This window comes from Hyla sarda, chromosome 2 (genome assembly GCF_029499605.1).
Source record: "Hyla sarda isolate aHylSar1 chromosome 2, aHylSar1.hap1, whole genome shotgun sequence".
Lineage (NCBI taxonomy): Eukaryota > Metazoa > Chordata > Amphibia > Anura > Hylidae > Hyla > Hyla sarda.
This window is the reverse complement of record NC_079190.1, coordinates 379,043,939-379,064,021: the sequence shown is the minus strand read 5'-3', so window position 1 is coordinate 379,064,021 and position 20,083 is coordinate 379,043,939. Positions and strand designations below refer to the sequence as shown.

Below are 20,083 nucleotides of genomic sequence, written 5' to 3'. Positions count from 1 at the left end.
ATTCGCGAATTCGAATATGGCCTTTGCCGCTCAACACTACTGTACACTGAGGACAAGCAGGGCACCGTACACTGGGGGCAAGCAGGGTTCCGTGCACTGAGGACAAGCAGGGCTCTGTGCACTGAGGACAAGCAGGGCTCTGTACACTGAGGACAAACAGGGCTCTGTACACTGAGGAAAAGCTGGGCTCTGTACACTGAGGACAAGCTGGGCTCTGTACACTGAGGACAAACAGGGCTCTGTATAATGAGAACAAGCAGGGCTCTGTACACTGAGGACAAGCAGGGCTCTGTGCACTGAGGACAAGCAGGGCACTGTACACTGAGGACAAGCTGGGCTCTGTACACTGAGGACAAACATGGCTCTGTACACTGAGGACAAGCAGGGCTCTGTACAATGAGGACAAGCAGGGCTCTGTGCATTGAGGACAAGCAGGGCTCTGTACACTGAGGACAAGCAGGGCTCTGTACATTGAGGACAAGCAGGGCTCTGTACACTGAGGACAAGCAGGGCTCTGTACACTGAGGACAAGCAGGGCGCTGTACACTGAGGACAAGCAGGGCTCTGTGCACTCAGGACAAGCAGGGCTCTGTACACTGAGGACAAGCAGGGCTCTATGCACTGAGGACAAGCAGGGCTCTGTGCATTGAGAACAAGCAGGGCTCTGTACACTGAGGACAAGCAGGGCTCTGTACAATGAGGGTTTTTACACTGAGGTCAAACATGGCTCTGTACACTGAGGACAAGCAGGGCTCTGTACACTGAGGACAAGCTGGGCTCTGTACACTGAGGACAAACAGGGCTCTGTACACTGAGGACAAACAGGGCTCTGTACACTGAGAACAAGCAGGGCTCTGTGCATTGAGGACAAGCAGGGCTCTGTACACTGAGGACAAGCAGGGCTCTGTACACTGAGGACAAGCAGGGCTCTGTACACTGAGGATAAGCAGGGTTCTGTACACTGAGGACAAACAGGGCTCTGTGCACTCAGGACAAGCAGGGCTCTGTACACTGAGGACAAGCAGGGCTCTGTACACTGAGGACAGGCAGGGCTCTGTACACTGAGGATAGGCAGGGCTCTGTACACTGAGGACAGGCAGGGCTCTGTACACTGAGGACAAGCAGGGCTCTGTGCACTGAGGACTATCAGGGCTCTGTGCACTGATGACAAGCAGGGCTCTGTACACTGAGGACAATCTGGGCTCTGTACACTGAGGACAAGCAGGGCTCTGTACACTGAGGACAGGCAGGGCTCTGTACACTGAGGACAAGCAGGGCTCTGTACACTGAGGTGAAGCCGGGCCCCCCATACTCCCCCCCCTGGCCAAGTGAGGGTGGAAGCAATCCCCCCAACAGGCTTCAGTGATGTAAAGCCTGCTGGGGAATGCCTGCAAGCTCCTGCCTGCAGCTCACACTATGTGAACAAGAAGAGAGGTAAGATAACTTGGAGTAGTTAGGGAACATAGCCTGAGTTGTTTTAGAAAAGTTTATTCAGTGACAGGTACTCTTTAACCTCCCATTGATCACACTTTGTGACAAACCTGGTTGAATAGTAAATGTACATGTATCATAACAACCTGCAAGAGTTTAGGTTTTAATAGATATTCATTGCATAGAATTGACTGCATACATAACATATACATATATATATATATATATATATATATATATTTATATATATATATATATATATATATATATAAAGAATCAATATATAGATATGTAAATATACATATAAAAATAAATAAATAAATAAGTAAATAAATGAATATATATATATATATATATATATATATATATATAAATAAATAAAATAATAAATAAGTAACAATCTACAAGAATTTAGGTTATTAAATATATAAATATACATATAAAGATAAATGAATAAATAAATTAACAAATAAGTAAATACATATATATATATATATATATATATATATATATATATATATATATAAATTAATAATTTAAGAAATAAACAACAACCTACAAGAATTTAGGTTTAAATAGATATCTATTGCATAGAATATTCTACATAAATAACATATAAAATATAGAAATATATATATATATATATATTTATATATGAAATAATAAATGCATGACTAAATAAATAAAGAAAATAAAATATTATCACCAACCTGTATAAAATATATGATTATAATAAGTAAAAGCAACCCTACTATCTATAATAGTCAATATTAAATACAAAATACCCAGCAGTATTCTCCATGTGTTTAGTCTGGTGTTTCCCAACCAGTGTGCCCCAGCTGTTGCAAAACTACAACTCTCAGCACGCCCGGACAGCCTTCGGCTGTCCGGGCATGCTGGGAGTTGTAGTTTTGCAACAGCTGGAGGCACACTGCTTGGGTCTGCCAATGGATGTTTACTGTACAGACGTTTTTTTTTTAATGCAAGATAATAGTTACAATCAATAAGTCAATAAAACAAGGACTGGATAAAACGAAGAGCTTGGACAAGAACATTTTCTTACCTGGGGTGCTTCTTATTCTGGGGCAGATTGTTGTTCAGATCGGTTACATCAGAAGAGTTTTTTCCCTTTATGTTTTCCGACTTCATGAACAGCTTCCATGGGCACATCATTGTTGAAGTATCAGTGTCAGATGAGGTGCAAAAAAAAAAAGTTAAAAGTCTCCCCAGGGGGCTGGTCTTCTGAATACACAAATAGGGCTAGGGATCAGAAAAAAAAAAGTTGCTACTATTAGTGCAGGAAACCATTTTTTTTCTCACAGTAATAAAGAGCGACATCCTCTGCACTTTAAATACATGACCTTCAAGACAACTTGGACTTGGACTATATTAAAGTGAACAGATCGCTATCACTTCAGGAGTTTTCCACGTGTCGTTTTGCTGCCTGGTAATGGGTTAGCCTGGAAAACAGGTTTCCTAGGGGTTAATTTTATAATGACAACATTTCACAAATCCAGGATTGGGAGGGATGTAAGAAAACTACAAGACTCAGGTTACTAGGAGATATGTGTTGTCCTACATAAACCTGTATAGGTCTACGTCTATTGACCATATGAAATACATATATTGATATGCTGAAACTTGTAGTTCTACCAGAAAGCTGCATCCTCCCTCATCTGGATTAGATTATTCCCATAAGACCTTTTCCACCTTTTTTTTTTTATTGCAAAAACGCAGCCACACTGTGCTTTTTTGGGAAAAAAAACAAAAAACACTGTGGCCAGATGTTAGCTGCAAGGCAATAGAGATTTAGGAAATCCCTACTTGGCGTTTTTGTCTTTGGTGTTTTTTCGCTGCTCCATGGCGTTTATGGGCTCAGTGGCAGTTTTATGAAATCTCAGCAGGTTAATGGTCTATTCACACGTACAGTATTCTGCGCAGGTTTGATGCGCAGGATTTTCTGCTGCAGATTTCAATTTAAACTAAATGACTGAACGCAGCTTCAGATCCTGCACATCAAATCAGCGCAGAATACTGTACGTGTGAATAGACCCTAAGGGTACGTTCAGACGAGTGGATTTTCCGCGCAAATTTCGCTGTGGATCCGCCGCTGAAGGACCTCTGTATGCTGCCTTTACAGGTGCCTGCTCGTAGCGGCGTGTGCGCATGCGCAGTTTACTCGCACATCGCGGCAGCTCACGGCCGCGATGTGTGCGAGTACACCACGCATGCACATCGCTTCAGTGTGTCTGCACGTAGCGGCGTCTTGCCGCTCCAAGCAGGTACATGTAAAGGCAGCATACAGAGGTCCTTTAGCGGCGGATCTGCAGCATAAAATACGCTATAAATCCGCTCATCTGAATGTACCCTAAAGACTATTTTTTCAAAATTTTTTTCTATGAAATCTTGGCGTTTTTCTCCCAAAGAAGTCTACAGGAGAGAAAAAACGGTATTAAAAACGCAATGTGGGTTTCACGTTGGTGTTTTTTTTATGGCATTTTTATATCTTATTTTTAATAAAGACTTTAAAAAAAAGGGGTGGACACAGATAAAGAAAAAAATGCCAAAAATGCCAAAGCCAAATTTTGCTATCCATTTTATCACTTGTTACATCCCTTTCAAGTAAAGTTGAACTTGTCCCCATATCAGTGTGGAGCCCTCGCCTACTCAGTTATTGGCATGATGAATAAATGAACAAGACATTCAGAGCCACATCTATACCAAGAAAAAGAATGGGATCCTTAAAGGGGTACTCCACTGGAAAACATTTTTTCCTAAATCAACTGGTGACAGAAAGTTAAAAAGATTTGTAAATTACTTCTATTAAAAAATCTTAATCCTTACAGTACTTATCAGCTGTTCTATGATCCACTTGACGTTCTTTTCTTTTTGAATTTCCTTTCTGTCTGACCACAGTGCTCTCTGCTGACACCTCTGTCCATTTTACGAACTGTTTAGATTAGAAGCAAATACCCATAACAAACCTCTCCTGCTCTGGACAGTTTCTGTTATGGACTGAGGTGTCAGCAGAGAGCACTGTGGTCAGACAGAAAGGAAATTCAAAAAGAAAAGAACTTCCTGTGGATCATACAGCAGCTGATAAGTGCTGGAAGGATTAAGATTTTTTTAATAGAAGTCATTTACAAATCTGTAACATTTTCTGCCACCAGTTGATGTTTTCAAAAATGTTTTCCAGTGGAGTACCCTTTTAATGGAGAGATATCATGCATAAAAACGTATCCCCTATGCGCAGGATAGGGGATACGTTTTAGATAGCTTGGGGGTCTGACTGCTGGGACCCCTGTGATCTCCTGCACGGGCCCTCTGTTCTCCCCGGTAATGGGGCGTCCCGGCCCCTGATGGCCGACATTCCCTCTCGATATATCTCTATGGGAGAGCAGTTCAGCTATCTCCAGCTCTCCCACAGAGATATATGGAGGGGACATGTTGGCTGCCACTTATTAGGATATCTCAGGGGGTCCCAGCAGATGAAATTGCGTGTTCTAAAACTAGGGGATACGTTTTTATGCATGACATATCTCCTTTAATCAAACTTTTCTGATATGTCTGGTTGAATAGTAAATGTACAAGTATTATAACAACCTGCAAGGATTTAGGTTTTCAATAGATATCTATTGTATATAATGCTACATACATAAAATATCCATAAATAAATAATATCACCAGTCTGTATATAACATATTATCACAATGAGTAAAAACATCCCTAATGATCTATAATAGTCAATATTAAATGCTTTATACCCTGCAATATTCTCCATGTGTTTAGTCCAGTGTTTCCCAACCAGTGTACCTCCAGCTGTTGCAAAAGTTTTTGTCTGGCATTTTTACATCTTATTTTTAATAAAGATTTATAAAAGGGGTGGACACAGGAAAAGGAAAAACTGCCAAAGGAGAAAAACATTGAAATCTGCAGCAGAAAATCTGGTGCATCAAATCCAGCGTGTCAAATCTGCGTACGTGTGAATGTACCCTAAATCAGTTTGCTCTTTGAGGGTGCGTTCACATGCTATTTGTTTTTGCCTGTGTATTTGAAAGTGGGCAGGTTCTTCTCAGCTGTCCGTAGCAGATTTTCCGCAGTGGAATTTACGCTGTGGAAAATCTGCCGCAGTCCCTACTGACTTCAATGGGGCTTGCGGCGGATTTTCCGCAGCGTAAATTTCTCCGTGGAAATTCTGCTCCAGACAGCTGAGAAGAGCCCGCCCACTTTCAAATACGCAGCGGAAAACCCGCAAAAACAAATAGCGTGTGAACGCACCCTAAAATAATTTTTTTTAGATGCCGCAACACTAAAATTGTTGCAAAAAATTGTTTCCTTTATGTGAAAAATGAAAGATAAAACCTCATTTCAGCTCATTGTATAACAAATAACAAACTCGGCTCTGCAGCATCTGTCATCCTATCTCTACAGGCAATTGCTTCCCTAAGGCCATTGGTATATTAGTATATATTTTTGTTTTCATTGTGACTCATCACGTTTACCCACAAAATTGCAGAGTAATTTGCATAGTAACTTATTTCCATGCATGAAAAGTTCACATCTAAGCAACACCCAAAGGTCACATTGTTGAGTAAAGGGGTATTCCAGGAAAAAACTTTTTTTTATATATATATATCAACTGGCTCCAGAAAGTTAAACAGATTTGTAAATTACTTCTATTAAAAAAATCTTAATCCTTTCAGTACTTATGAGCCACTAAAGTTGAGTTGTTCTTTTCTGTCTAAATGCTCTCTGATGACACGTGTCTCGGTAACCACCCAGTTAAGAAGCAAATCCCCATAGCAAACCTCTTCTACTCTTTGTAGTTCCCAAGACAAGCCGAGATGTCAGCAGAGAGCACTGTTGCCAGACATAAAACAACAACTCAACTTCAGCAGCTGATAATTATTGAAAGGATTAAGATTTTGTTTTAAAGAAGTAATTTACAAATCTGTTTAACTTTCTGGAGCCAGTTAATTATGTATATATATATATATATATATATATATATATATATATATATATATACATATATATATATATAAATATAAAGTTTTTTCCTGGAATACCCCTTTAATAGAGAGAACGAGTCTTTTCATGTGCAGTAGGGTTGTAAATAGCAATTCACTGCAGCGCAAGTTATAACGTGCAAATATCTTAGCATAGTACAGTGTTTCCCAATCAAGGCTCCTCCAGCTGTTGCAAAACTTCAACTCCAAGCATGCTCAGAAAAGTCAACGGCTGTCCGTGCATGCTGGGAGTTGTAGTTTTGCAACAGCTGGAGGCACCTTGATTGGGAAACACTGGCATAGTACCTCCCAAGACCCAGCTATCAATAGCATTAGTGAGATCTATTCTCTTGAAAAATATTTATTTTGTTTAAATCAAATGGATTACAAAAGAAGAAAAGATGGATTGAGAAATGTTTCATTCTTTTTCTTGATTAAAGGGAGTGATCTCATCGATAAGCCAGAAACATCACCAGGTATTACAGTTTCAGGAAGAAAATTTAGATTTCTGTATAATAAAGTTGTACAATTTTCCAGTAAAAATCTGTCATTGTTTTCAAGATCTCTGCTTGCTGTAATGCTATAAAAAAACAAACAAAAAAACTTAATGGTATACTTCCAGGAGATGAATATATGTCCTGGTTATGTTTTGACCTGAAAGTGCAGGCTTTGTTACAATGATAGTAGGTAGCAAGAATATAGTATACAGCAGTGGTTTCCAACCTGCAGACCTCCAGATGTTGCAAAACTACAACTCCCAGCATGACCGGACAGTCGTTTGCTGTCCGGGCATGCTGGGAGTTGTAGTTTTACAACATCTGGAGGTCTGCAGGTTGGAGACCACTGGTATACAGTATATAAGAGAAGTGTCTCGCTGTATCACACAGTGCTACATTCTACGCAGTTTCCTGGATTTGTAAATAAAACAAAACCTCTGTCCTTTATAATGTTCAGGGAGATCTCATAGGTGTCATGTAGATTTTTCTTTATTTGCCTTAAAGGGGTACACCGGTGGAAATTGATTTTATTTATTTATTTTTTAAATCAACTGGTTCCAGAAAGTTACACAGATTTGTAACTTACTTCTATTAAAAGTTGTTAACCCTTCAAGTACTTATCAGCTGCTGTATGCTCCAGAGAAGTTGTATAGTTTTTTTCTGTCTGTCCACAGTGCTCTCTGCTGACACCTCTGTCTGTGTCAGGAACTGTCCAGCGTAGAAGCAAATCCCCACAGCAAACCTCTCCTGCTCTGGACAGTTCCTGACATAGACAGAGGTGTCAGCAGAGAGCACTGTGGTCAGACTGAAAAGAACTATACAACTTCCTCTGTAGTATACAGCAGCTGATAAGTACTGGAAGGATTAAGATTTTTTTTAAATTAAAGTAATTTACAATTTTTTTAAACTTTCTGGCACCAGTTGATATGATTTTTTTTTTTCTACCAGAGTACCCTTTTAATACCTACAAAGGGTGTATAATAGTGATTCCTGGGTCCCACCAGCTTATATACAGTGTACATTATGTGACGGCAAATATTATCACCAATCTTTATATAATATATTATCATAAGTAAAAGTAACTCTGTCTATAATAGTATTAAATACAATATTCCCAGTAGAGATGAGCGAACTTACAGTAAATTCAATTCGTCACAAACTTCTCGGCTCGGCAGTTGATGACTTATCCTGCATATATTAGTTCAGCTTTCAGGTGCTCCCGTGGGCTGGAAAAGATGGATACAGTTCTAGGAGACTCTTTCCTAGGAATGTTTACACCTTTTCCAGCCCACCGGAGCACCTGAAAGCTGAACTAATTTATGTAGGCTAAAGGCATCAACTGCCGAGCCGAGAAGTTCGTAACGAATCGAATTTACTGTAAGTTCGCTCATCTCTAATTCCCAGCATTATTTTTCATGTGTTTAGTCTAGTATTTCCCAACCAGTGTGCCTACAGCTGTTGCAAAAAAAAAATGTCCGGACAGCCGGCATGCTGGGAGTTGTAGTTTTGCAACAGCTGTAGCCACACTAATTGGGAAACACTTGTTTAAATGTTATGTTCTGTCCCTTTAATAGTAGAACATGTGCTTTTTCTAGCCGACAGACGATAAGAAATCGGAGCATAGTCACATCCGTATGCCCAGACTCTAAAGTATGTGGAACAGGTGGATCTAGAAGCACCGTCTTGTTCCTTCTTCATTATCGTTCCAATCAGGAGAAATGAAGGAATGTTATCACAGCTCTGCTATGCTCAGCTTCTGATGTAGAAGAAATGGCAAAAAAAAAGAACCATACATCAAAGGATAACAAAACATGTATCCAGTTATACAGAGCTCAGTTTGTCTCATGTAGCAGTGCTGTATAGTCATTAAAGGGGTACTCTGGCGCTTAGACATCTTATTCGCTTATCCAAAGGATAGGGGATATGATGCCTGATCGAGGGGGTCCCACCGCTGAGGACCCCCATGATCTTGCACGCCGCACCCCGTTTAATATCAGACACGCTGGTCTGACTGCTGGGACCCCCTGTGATTTCCAGAACAGGACCCAGAGGAGAATGGACGGTAGACGGCACACGTGCCATTGATTTCTATTGGAGCACCGAAGAGACCCGAGTACAGCACTCAGGCATCATCGGCGCTCTCAGAAGTATTAATGGAGCGTGTGCCGTCTACCAGAGAGAGTCAGGGTCCCGTTTCCCAGATCATGGGGGTCCCAGCGGTCGGCCCCTCCGTGATCAGCTACTTATCCCCTCTTCAAATTTTTTTTTCCAGTATGCAAAAACCTGAATTTCAGTTTTTCCTTTGCAGTGGCAACGGATTTATCAAGTGCGAATGTCGCACAGAAAGTCACAAGCCCTTCCAAAATACTACACCAGCCCAGACCTGGCTTACAAAACTGCCATTGTTTAAAAAGTCACACATTTGTCGCAACAGGGGAAAAAGTTGCACAAAAAGTTGAAAAGAGTTGAAGCTTTTACAGAGAGATGTACTGAAGTAAAAAATGTGTAGCAGCACCATATTTATCATGTGCCATGACCCATTTAGTAAATTTGGTGCATGTACACATTAGTGCCACACAAAATAAAGGTATAAAAAAAGAAAACAACGACATCACTCTTGATTCCCCCAATAGCATCAGCTCAGCTGAAAACTTTTGCCCCTTTGTTTTAGTGGTCAGTGGGGGTCTCAGCACCCAGACCCAACCAAACAAAACTTAAAGGGGTACTCCGCCCCTAAACATGTTATCCTCTATCATGTCTGATCGCGGGGGTCTGGCCGCTGGGACTCCCTGCGATCTCCGGGTCAGGAAGCACTGCAGTGCCGGCCTGGATATCGTGGGGGGTCCTAGCGGCCGGACACCTTGCGAGCAGACATGTTATCCTTTGGATAACATGTCTAGGGGTGGAGTACTCCTTTGAAAGTTGTCCCAAGGACAATGGCCAAGATTTATCAAACTGTGTGTGAAGAAAATTGAAGTGATTTTATCACAGCGACCAATCACAGCTCAGCTTTCACTTTACCACAGCTCGTTAGCTGAGCTGTTATTGGTTGTTGTGGGAAAATCCCTCCACTTTTTCTCTCACACAGTTTGATAAATTTGGGTCACCACTGCTCCCTCACTCCTGTGTTTACAGAATTGTATACTGACATTAGTGTTGCTCATGAATATTCGCAATTCTAATATTATTCGCGAATATCGCATATTCGCGAATTCGCGAATTTCGTGAATATAGCGATATATATTCGTAATTACGAATATTCGTTTATTTTTTTTATTTTTTTCACAGTACACATCACAGTGATCACCCCTCTCTGCTTCCAGCTTGTGTGGTGTAAAGAAGGCTGTAATACTACTGTGTGAGACTGGCGCGCGAAAATTCGCATATGCGAAAATTAACATATGCACAAAATTAACATATGCGAATTTTCGTGTATGCTAATTTCGTATATGCTAATATTCTCATATGGTAATTTTCGCATACGCGAATTTTCGCATATGCGAAAATAAAACAAGAATATAACGAATATGCGAATATTCGCGAATATATGACGAATATTCGTCCATATATTCGCGAATATTCGCGAATTCGAATATGGCCTATGCCGCTCAACACTAACTGACATGACATTTATGGTAAAGTCACGAGACCATGGCTGCTGCCAATCACATCACTATAGACTTCATGGGGGACATTTATCAATGTTGGTGTTATGTAGTAAAGATTTTTGCTTGATGTATTGTTTGCACAGTTGCTCAAAATTTACCAAAAAGGCGCACAGGACTTGCTAAATTTTTCTCAATTATAGAAGCCAGTTGGCTGCAGAGATTGGTTAAGCTTTGTTCTCTGACATCTAACACTTTTGGACGTGTCCTATTAGGTGGTGTAGGTTTGCACAAAAAAAGTAGGTGTAGGTTGCACCAAACAGTAGACAACCTTGAAAGATGTTCTACTGAAAATTGAGCAAAAAAATTAGCAAAAAATGCAATTGCGCCAAATTTGCAGGCAAATTTAGGACATTGAAGTGGTGTAAAGCCAATGATAAATGTCCTCCCATGTCCCTAAAGAGAACCAGTAGGGGGACACCGGAGGGCTACAGGAGTATACATGATATAGCTAAACAATTTTCCTCTTTGTGCTATTTCGGCCATGATGTTTGGTGCAGAAAAGTAACAGAAATATCTCTGTTCTGCAAAATTTGGGTGACTTTTAGCTAAGGTAATTTTAACTAAAATGACTTAGGTACATACTTTATATTTTTCACTTTAATTTGCAAGTTTGTCGCAAAAGCCCTCATTTTGTTACAAATCTACACCACTTAATGTGGCGCTCCTTCTTCTCCTGCTCTTTCGGAGTTGTTCAGTTTATGCCATACCTGGTGTGTTTTATGCTTTCTACTTTCACATGTCTTGCTCCTGAGGAAATGTTATCCAATTTTGGACCATTTTTATTTGTCCTGTTTTACCCCTACCCTGTTTTTTATTTATTATTATTATTATTTTTTTGTACCCTTGGTTCTCCAATGCTTATTCAATAAACACGTTTTTGTATATAGAAAAAAAGTTGCAAATTTTTTGCAGAAAGGGGTAAAAAGTTACAGAAAAGACCCAGAGGAGTAATGAAGTGTTATATTGTTAACATAAGTGCGCCAGATTTATGAACCACCATGCTATGATAAATAATTTCACCTGTTAGTAAAACAAAAGCACAAAACATATATTACTTCAAACACACTTTCTAAAGACACATAATGATAAATGGGATGTATGCACTGCTGAATGCGATAGCATGCAGCAACCTTCATGGTATTTCATTGAGCTAGAAAAAAAAGTATACCGTGCAATATACAGTACACCTATATATGATAGATGCCACTAAGTGCGATCCTTCCTAAGAATACATCCAACGGGTAGGTATAAGTTGGATGTGCATGATGAGGACTGCTTACAAGCAGTGTGAACAGAGCCTTGTTTTATTTACAGGAATAGTTTAGGAACTTTCTATTTTAGTTTAACAAATATATTCATATATAAATAAATAAATAAATAAATAAATAAATAGATGACAGATAGATAGATAGATAGATAGATAGATAGGGGATAGATAGATATATAAATAGATATAGATAGATAGATTGGAGATAGATAGATAAATATATAGGTAGATAAATAGATAGATATGAGATAGATAGATAGATAGATAGATAGGTAGATAGATAGCTAGATAGATAGATAGGTAGATAGATAGGAGATAGATAAATAGATAGGTATATTGGAGATAGATAAATAAATATATAGGTAGATAAATATAGATAGATAGATAGATATAGATAGACATAGATAGGAGATAGATATAGATAGATAGATAGATAGATAGATAGATATGAGATAGATGATAGATAGATATGAGATAAATGATAGATAGATAGATAGATAGATAGATTGGAGATAGATAAATAAATACATAGGTAGATATAGATAGACAGATAGATAGATAGATAGATAATAGATAGATATGAGATAGATAGATAGATAGATAGATAGATTGATAGATAGATAGATAGATAGATAGATAGATAGGGGATAGATAGATATAGATAGATAGATTGGAGATAGATAGATAAATATATAGGTAGATAAATAGATAGATATGAGATAGATAGATAGATAGATAGATAGATAGGTAGATAGATAGGAGATAGATAAATAGATAGGTATATTGGAGATAGATAAATAAATATATAGGTAGATAAATATAGATAGATAGATAGATATAGATAGACATAGATAGACATAGATAGGAGATAGATATAGATAGATAGATAGATAGATATGAGATAGATGATAGATAGATATGAGATAAATGATAGATAGATAGATAGATAGATAGATAGATAGATAGATAGATTGGAGATAGATAAATAAATACATAGGTAGATATAGATAGACAGATAGATAGATAGATAGATAATAGATAGATAGATATGAGATAGATAGATAGATAGATAGATATAAATAGGAGATAGATAGATAGATAGATATGAGATTTGCATTGGATAAACTTGGGACACAGAAGCTGTCAGAAAAGCCAAAAATTGTTGTCAACAGTCAGAAAAGGTCATCATAACAATCCCCATAATAAACTCAGGCATTTTAAGTGAAGAATAAAAGAACAAATGCTATAGATAGAACAAAAAGTGAGAAAAGAAAAAGTCAGGGCAGGGATGCAAAAAAAAAAAAAAAGTTTATGCACCTGTCTTACCTGGGTGTTGCCTTGATTTATCTTTACATAGAGTGTAGAGCCATAGGAGGAAGAACCCTTATATAGTGTCCATTATGTAAAACAGAAACAACTGGGCAAGAGGAAGGATGAGACCTATTTTTTTCTATAACTGCTGGGAAAATCCCTCAATTTCTGTCAATCTTATTTAATCCATTTTCTAAGGGAGAAAAAAAATAAAAATAAAACAGAAAGTTATTTTAGGCTTTGTAGTAATAATGATTAATGAGCTACCATAGCATAAAGCTACCATGACTATGATTGCCCAATTCTGGGCAAATGCTGTCTCATTTAATAACAGATTTTGTTTAGTTGGAAAACTGGTGAATGCTATTTTTTTTATTCTTTTGATACCTGTTTCCTTACAGTTTGCTTTTACAACTTGTAAATGTTCCCCTTTGCCACTAGATGTCACTAGCTTACATGATGCACACGTGGAGAGTACATGAAATATGTAAAGTATCTCCAACTCAGTTCAGAGTTGAGATTTGTCCCCAGGATTTGGCATCCTATAAACAATTATTATTATTATTATTTTAATTTTTTTTAAGCATTATTATTATTGTCATTGTTATTATTTTTTCTATTTTTATTATTATGTATTTCCACCAGGACCGAATAGAAGTCAACAGGGTTTGTTGAATGTGACATATGATCTATCCAATATGGTGTTATGGCTTTCATTATAAATAAAAGCTGTGGTGAAGATGTGAACAAAGCCCTTTAATTGTAAGTACTGTACATTCATTTATAAATAATTGGAGAATGGCCAATAGGGTACCCATCCACAAGAGAGGTATCTAGTAACTACAGGCCAGTTGGCTTGAGCTCTGTATTAGTAAAAATTCTGAAAACTCAAATAAAAATATTGAAGAAAAAAAAGAGGTTAACCCCTTAAGGATGCTGCCAGATTTTACCTTAATGACCAAGTGCCATTTTTCAGATCTGACATGTGTCTCATAAAGTGGTAATAACTTTGGAATGCTTTTATTGAGCAAAGCGATTCTGAGTTTTTTTGTGGCACATTGTAATTAATATTAGTGGTAAATTTTAGTTCAACTCATAGTCAAAACTCATTGAGAAAAATGTTACATTTTCTGGCGCTTTAAAATATATATTTTTTTATGGCATTCCCTGTGCAGTCAAAATTATGTTATCTTTACTCTAACGGTCGGTACGATTATGGCAATACCCAATATATATAGATATATATATATATATATATATATATATATATATATATTTTTTTTTTTTTCCTTTTCTGTTTTGCCATGTTCTGATAGTCCTAACTTTTTTATATTTCGTCTGACCCCATTGTGTGAGGGTTTATTTATTTTTTTGTGGGGGGGGGGGCACTTTTTTTTTTATCGGTACCATTTTGGCGATACATGCTATATTTTGATAATCCAAATTTTTGGACCAAAATGAGCAATTCTTGCACCTTTTTTTTTTTATGATAATCTCTGTGCTAGATAAATAACATTATTGTTTTATTGTACTGTTTTATGTTCATATCATTAACATTAAAATATATTACACATTTCTGTATAAGTACTAATGTCACTAAACACAAATTATAGAAGTACTTTTTTAAACTTTGAAACTGTGGACTGTTTATGAATGGTGATGATAAACGTGACATTTAAAAGTAAGTTTGCTGGTCAGGAGATAAGAGTTTTTGGATTCGCTGTTGTTCGTCGATCAGAGTTGTTTAAATACAAATGGCAACCGTAAACCCACTGCCAAAAATTCTCTATATTCTAGTTATCATCCCACCCTTGTAAAGAATTCTCTGCCCTATGGGTAGTTTATTCGTTTGTGCTGTATATTTTATGTTTATTAATATTTATATCATTAGTCAATGGGATATTTTTGAACAGCAAGCTCAAGAATTGTGGCAGAGGTTATTCAGGAAAGGCTACCCATGTTAAGTTCTTGACAGTCCTTTAGAGAGATTGAGAAAAGTTTCCCATTGTTATGATTAAGACCAAAAGCAAAAAATAAATCAAGAAATACAAGGTGAAAGAGGGAAAAGTCCCTTTTTTTGTTTGAATACACCCTAATGGAAAAAGTTATAAAATTGGCAATACATAAAAACTGGCTTATCATTGAAAATGATCAGATCTTTAGAGAAACAGCAACAAAAAGCTTTTCATCTCTTTATGTGGGAGTAAGAACCTACAGAACATAACTTTCTAGTCAAAGGTAAAGTACAAAAAGAAAATAGGGCTTGGCTGACTAAACACTTTCCCAGAGGGAAGTGCGGATAATGTAATTGTTGTCAACACTTGTACTGTACAAATAGGGTTCGGCTAGAAATTTAGGAAATAGTGATAAATGAATTTATAACGTGCAAGACCAATTATATTGTATATACATTGAAATGCAATTGCGGTAATTTTTATATGAGGAAGTCAATAAGGCCAATGTGTAGTCACCTGAGGTCTCTGAAAACCTGGTTGAACATGTCTTCTTACTCATATGAAGCTAGCAGATAATGATATAAGATGCTTGCAGTTCATAGGCCTGAAGTGTGTTAAACCATTGCGAACAAGAGGAGATCGGCGCAAACTCCTTTTCCAAAAAGAAACTGAATGAATTGGCCATGGTGGAAGAGAGTCTGGAATCTGATTGATTCTGTGGACAGATGTCTTTTACACAGGTAACAAACTGAAATGAGGAGCATTCTCTTTTATGCATATTAGGTACATGTATGTGGTGATTAGGGATGACTTTCCACATCACCACGTACATGTACCTGATTTCTTTAAACTGTCACAGCGCTGCCGGGCGCTGTGACAGTTTAGTAAGCTTGGTTGTGCTGCACTGCTGAGACCCCCTGAAGCCGTCCAGGGACCAATCACAGTGGTCCCCAGCCGGCGATTGCTGCTATTGGTCCGTCAGTACAGATGGACCAATAGCAGGGATCTGGCGGGGGTCTCCTCCTTCTCCCTCTTTTCCGTCGCTTCACTGTGTGAAGCGATCGGTGATGAGGGGGTCCCATCGGAGGAGGCTACCCGCGGGCACTCAGGTTCAGAGATGATGGTTGCCATAGCAACTGGAGGCCTGACACTGGCTTCTGTTGTCATGGCAATATGAGCGATCAGTCTCTACCTAAGGTAGAGATTGATCTATCCTATGCCTGTCAGTACTGACAGACATAGGCATAATTCATGTATACTCCATTGAATTACATGTATAATAGTAAAAAAAAAAAGTTCGAACATTTTTTTTAAATAAAATCAAAAACGTGAAAAAAATAAATGTTAAAATAAAAAAATAAAGTGAAAAAAATATCAAAAATAATAAAATAAATGATATATGTATATAATACAACCCCCAAATATGGTCCCCCCCAAAAACATCAACATGTCCCGCAAAAAAAGAGTCCTCACACTATTGCATCAGTGAAAAAATAATAAAGTTGCAGCTCACAAAATACGGCAACTTACAAACATGATTTAAAAAAATGCCATAAATGAACTAAAATATAAAAAAAAACAATTTATTTGTCTAAATATCCTTCTTTAGTTATATAGAGCTAGTTCCACTCTTTCAGGTGTCACTTACATGAGGGAAGTGAGGAAAATACATCATCCAGCCCAGGGGCGGACACAGACAGTAGAGGGCCCCTGTGCAAAGAATATGCACCCCCCTCCGGGTAATATGTTTGCTAGGTAAGTGGGTAGTACGTTTGCAAGTAGTACATTTGCTAGTTAGGTAGGTAGAACATTTTCTAAGTAGGTAGGCAAGTAGTAAATTTGCAAGATATTTAGGCAGTTAGTAACTTCAGTTGGTAGGAAGGCAGGTAAAAGGTTTGGTGCTAGGTAGGTAGGTAGGCAGGTATAAGTTTGGTTGGTAGGTGGGTAGCCACGTAACATTTGGTAGGCCCTTAGTCCAGTGTTTTCCAAACAGGCTTTGGCTGTTTGGGCATGCTGGGAGTTGTAGTTTTGCAACAGCTGGAGGCACCCAGGTTGGGAAATACTGACTAAGGAGGTGTTTTCAAAACAGTGGCCCTCATTTACTAAGAGTGTTGTGTAGGTTTCTTTGTGGGTTTTAATTCCCTACAATTTATTTTCCACGGTATTTACTAAGGTTTCCCTACATTTTCCACTTTCCCTACGCTTTGCTTTTTTTTACACATGCTCTGATCTGTCTGGTTTTCCTCAGCTCAAATCCACCACATTTTCTGTGGAAACCTTAGTAAATATGTTGTTTTTTTGTGAAAATGTCGGGAACACGCCCCTTTTGGAGACCACGCCCCCTTTTCCGGCAGCCACGCCCCATTTCAGGTTTTCTTAGCAAAATGGAGAGTTAGTCAGGGTTTCTTCAATTCTGGCGCAAATTCTGGCGCAGACAGAATTTGTGGCGCAGATTCTGGCGCAGACAGAATATCTGGCGCAATGCGACAGAATCTGGCGCACAACCCGACAAAACATGTCGGGTTTGTAATAGTAAATGAGGGCCAGTGTCTCTCCAGGTGGTCCAAAACTACAACTCCCAGCATTCCCGGACAGTCTAGTGAATAGTGAGTACAGCTCTGGAGTATAATACAGGATATAAATCAGTACATAAGTAATGTAAAGTGACCCTACATTCACCGCCATAGTGACATCTTATACAATGTGTGGCACCCATTGTGCAAAATCTAACTATTGCAATAAATGAAGGCTCACGTTACATTACTTATGGTGGAAGCAGCAGGCCACTCACCTAGTCTCCTAAGGAAACTTTTAGATTCGACTGTTGTGAGGCTCCTCAGGTTCTGTTATATGAATGGTGGCTCTGGAGTATGATACAGGATATAAATTAGGATCAGTACAGGATAAGTAATGTAATGTATGTACACAGTGACCTCACCAGCAGAATAGTGAGTACAGCTCTGGAATATAATACAGGATATAACTCAGGATCAGTACAGGATAAGTAATGTAATGTATGTACATAATGACCTCACCAGCAGAATAGTGAGTACAGCTCTGGGGTATAATACAGGATATAACTCAGGATCAGTGCAGGATAAGTAATGTAAAGTATGTACATAGTGACCTCACCAGCAGAATAGTGAGTACAGCTCTGGAATATAATACAGGATATAACTCAGGATCAGTACAGGATAAGTAATGTAATGTATGTACATAATGACCTCACCAGCAGAATAGTGAGTACAGCTCTGGAGTATAATACAGGATATAACCCAGGATCAGTACAGGATAAGTAATGTAATGTATGCACACAGTGACCTCACCAGCAGAATAGTGAGTACAGCTCTGGCGTATAATACTGGATATAACTCAGGATCAGTACAGGATAAGTAATGTAATGTATGTACACAGTGACCCCACCAGCAGAATAGTGAGTACAGCTCTGGAGTATAATACTGGATATAACTCAGGATCAGTACAGGATAAGTAATGTAATGTATGTACACAGTGACCCCACCAGCAGAATAGTGAGTACAACTCTGGAGTATAATACAGGATATAACTCAGGATGAGTACAGGATAAGTAATGTAATGTATGTACACAGTGACCTCACCAGCAGAATAGTGAGTACAGCTCTGGAATATAATACAGGATATAACTATTATAATTACTAGGTTCACACTGAAAAATCTCCAGACAGCAATGCATTTCTGAGCGGATCTGCAAAAAGATCTGCACGGTCCTAGCGCCGACCAAAGGGATCGCTTCTGGAGATTCATCAATGTGAACCAAGCCTTATACATGTGAGAAGGGGATTATACATATGAGCAGGGGATTATTATAATCCTCCACTCACGTATATGTAACATCTCCCCATCACATGTATAATTTAATAATCTCCTCCTCACATTTATAATCGCAAAATCAAATTATACATGTAAGGAGGGGATTATACATGTGAGGAGGGGATTATACATGTCAGGAGGGGATTATACATGTGAGGAAGGGATTATACATGTGAGGAGGGGATTATACATGTGAGGAGGGGATTATACATGTGAGGAGGGGATTATACATGTGAGGAGGGGATTATACATGTGAGGAAGGGATTATACATGTGAGGAGGGGATTATACATATGAGGAGGGGATTATACATTTGAGGAAGGGATTATACATGTGAGGAGGGGATTATACATGTGAGGAGGGAATTATACATGTGAGGAGGGGATTATACATGTGAGGAAGGGATTATACATGTGAGGAGGGGATTATACATGTGAGGAGGGGATTATACATGTGAGGTGGGGATTATACACGTTAGAGGATTATTATAATCCTCCCCTCACATATATTTATTATATCTCCCTCACATGTATTATCTGACAATCCCCTCCTCACATTTATAGTCCCCTCACAAGTATAATCTCCTAATAAGATTATATGTGAGGGGGTTATCAGACTATACATGTGAGGGGGAGATGATACATACATGTGAGGGGAGGATTATAATAAATATTATTATCCTCCACTCACATGTATAATTTCTTCCCCCCCCACACACACACACGATCGCCACCCTGCACCACCACCCTCCCCACCAATCCTCACCCCACCCCACCCCACCCCCCCGCCAAACAACCCCTTACCCCTCAACTCACATGTAATGCAGATGATATACCGGTCCATCTGGCGGTGAGTGACACTGCAGCCTGGAGGCCGTGTGGGGTCTGTAAATCACTGATAGAGAGGAGCAGAGGACTCCTCTCTGCTCCGGTTCGCTCATCTCTATGATGCCCGCGGCCCGCCGTGACGTCGCACGTCACGTCAGCGGGCGTGACTATTTCCCAGGCAGCCACAGGGGTCCTGGGATAGTGGCTGCCTGTGGAAGATTGAGGCGGCGGCAATAAGTTAAAAAAAGGTAGCAGGCGGTGGCAATGAAT

General features: G+C 38.8%; 1 protein-coding gene across 4 annotated transcripts in view; it reads right to left on the bottom strand.

Annotated features, from left to right (window-relative positions):
* NOS2 (nitric oxide synthase 2) overlaps nucleotides 1–15,847 on the bottom strand; it is a 75,756-nt gene extending 59,909 nt beyond the window's left edge. For 2 of the 4 annotated variants that reach the window (XM_056558479.1, XM_056558482.1), the window contains exons 1-3: nucleotides 15,655–15,847; nucleotides 13,199–13,376; nucleotides 2,495–2,691 (exon numbers count right to left, since the gene is read on the bottom strand). In XM_056558479.1, coding sequence (XP_056414454.1) covers nucleotides 2,495–2,604 — 110 coding nt within the window. In that variant the 5' untranslated portion in view covers nucleotides 2,605–2,691; nucleotides 13,199–13,376; nucleotides 15,655–15,847. Of the gene's footprint in view, nucleotides 1–2,494; nucleotides 2,692–6,913; nucleotides 7,012–13,198; nucleotides 13,377–15,654 lie in introns of those variants that run through there. The other 2 variants (XM_056558480.1, XM_056558481.1) reach the window with 2 other exon arrangements.
* Between the last annotated feature and the right edge of the window lie 4,236 nt (nucleotides 15,848–20,083).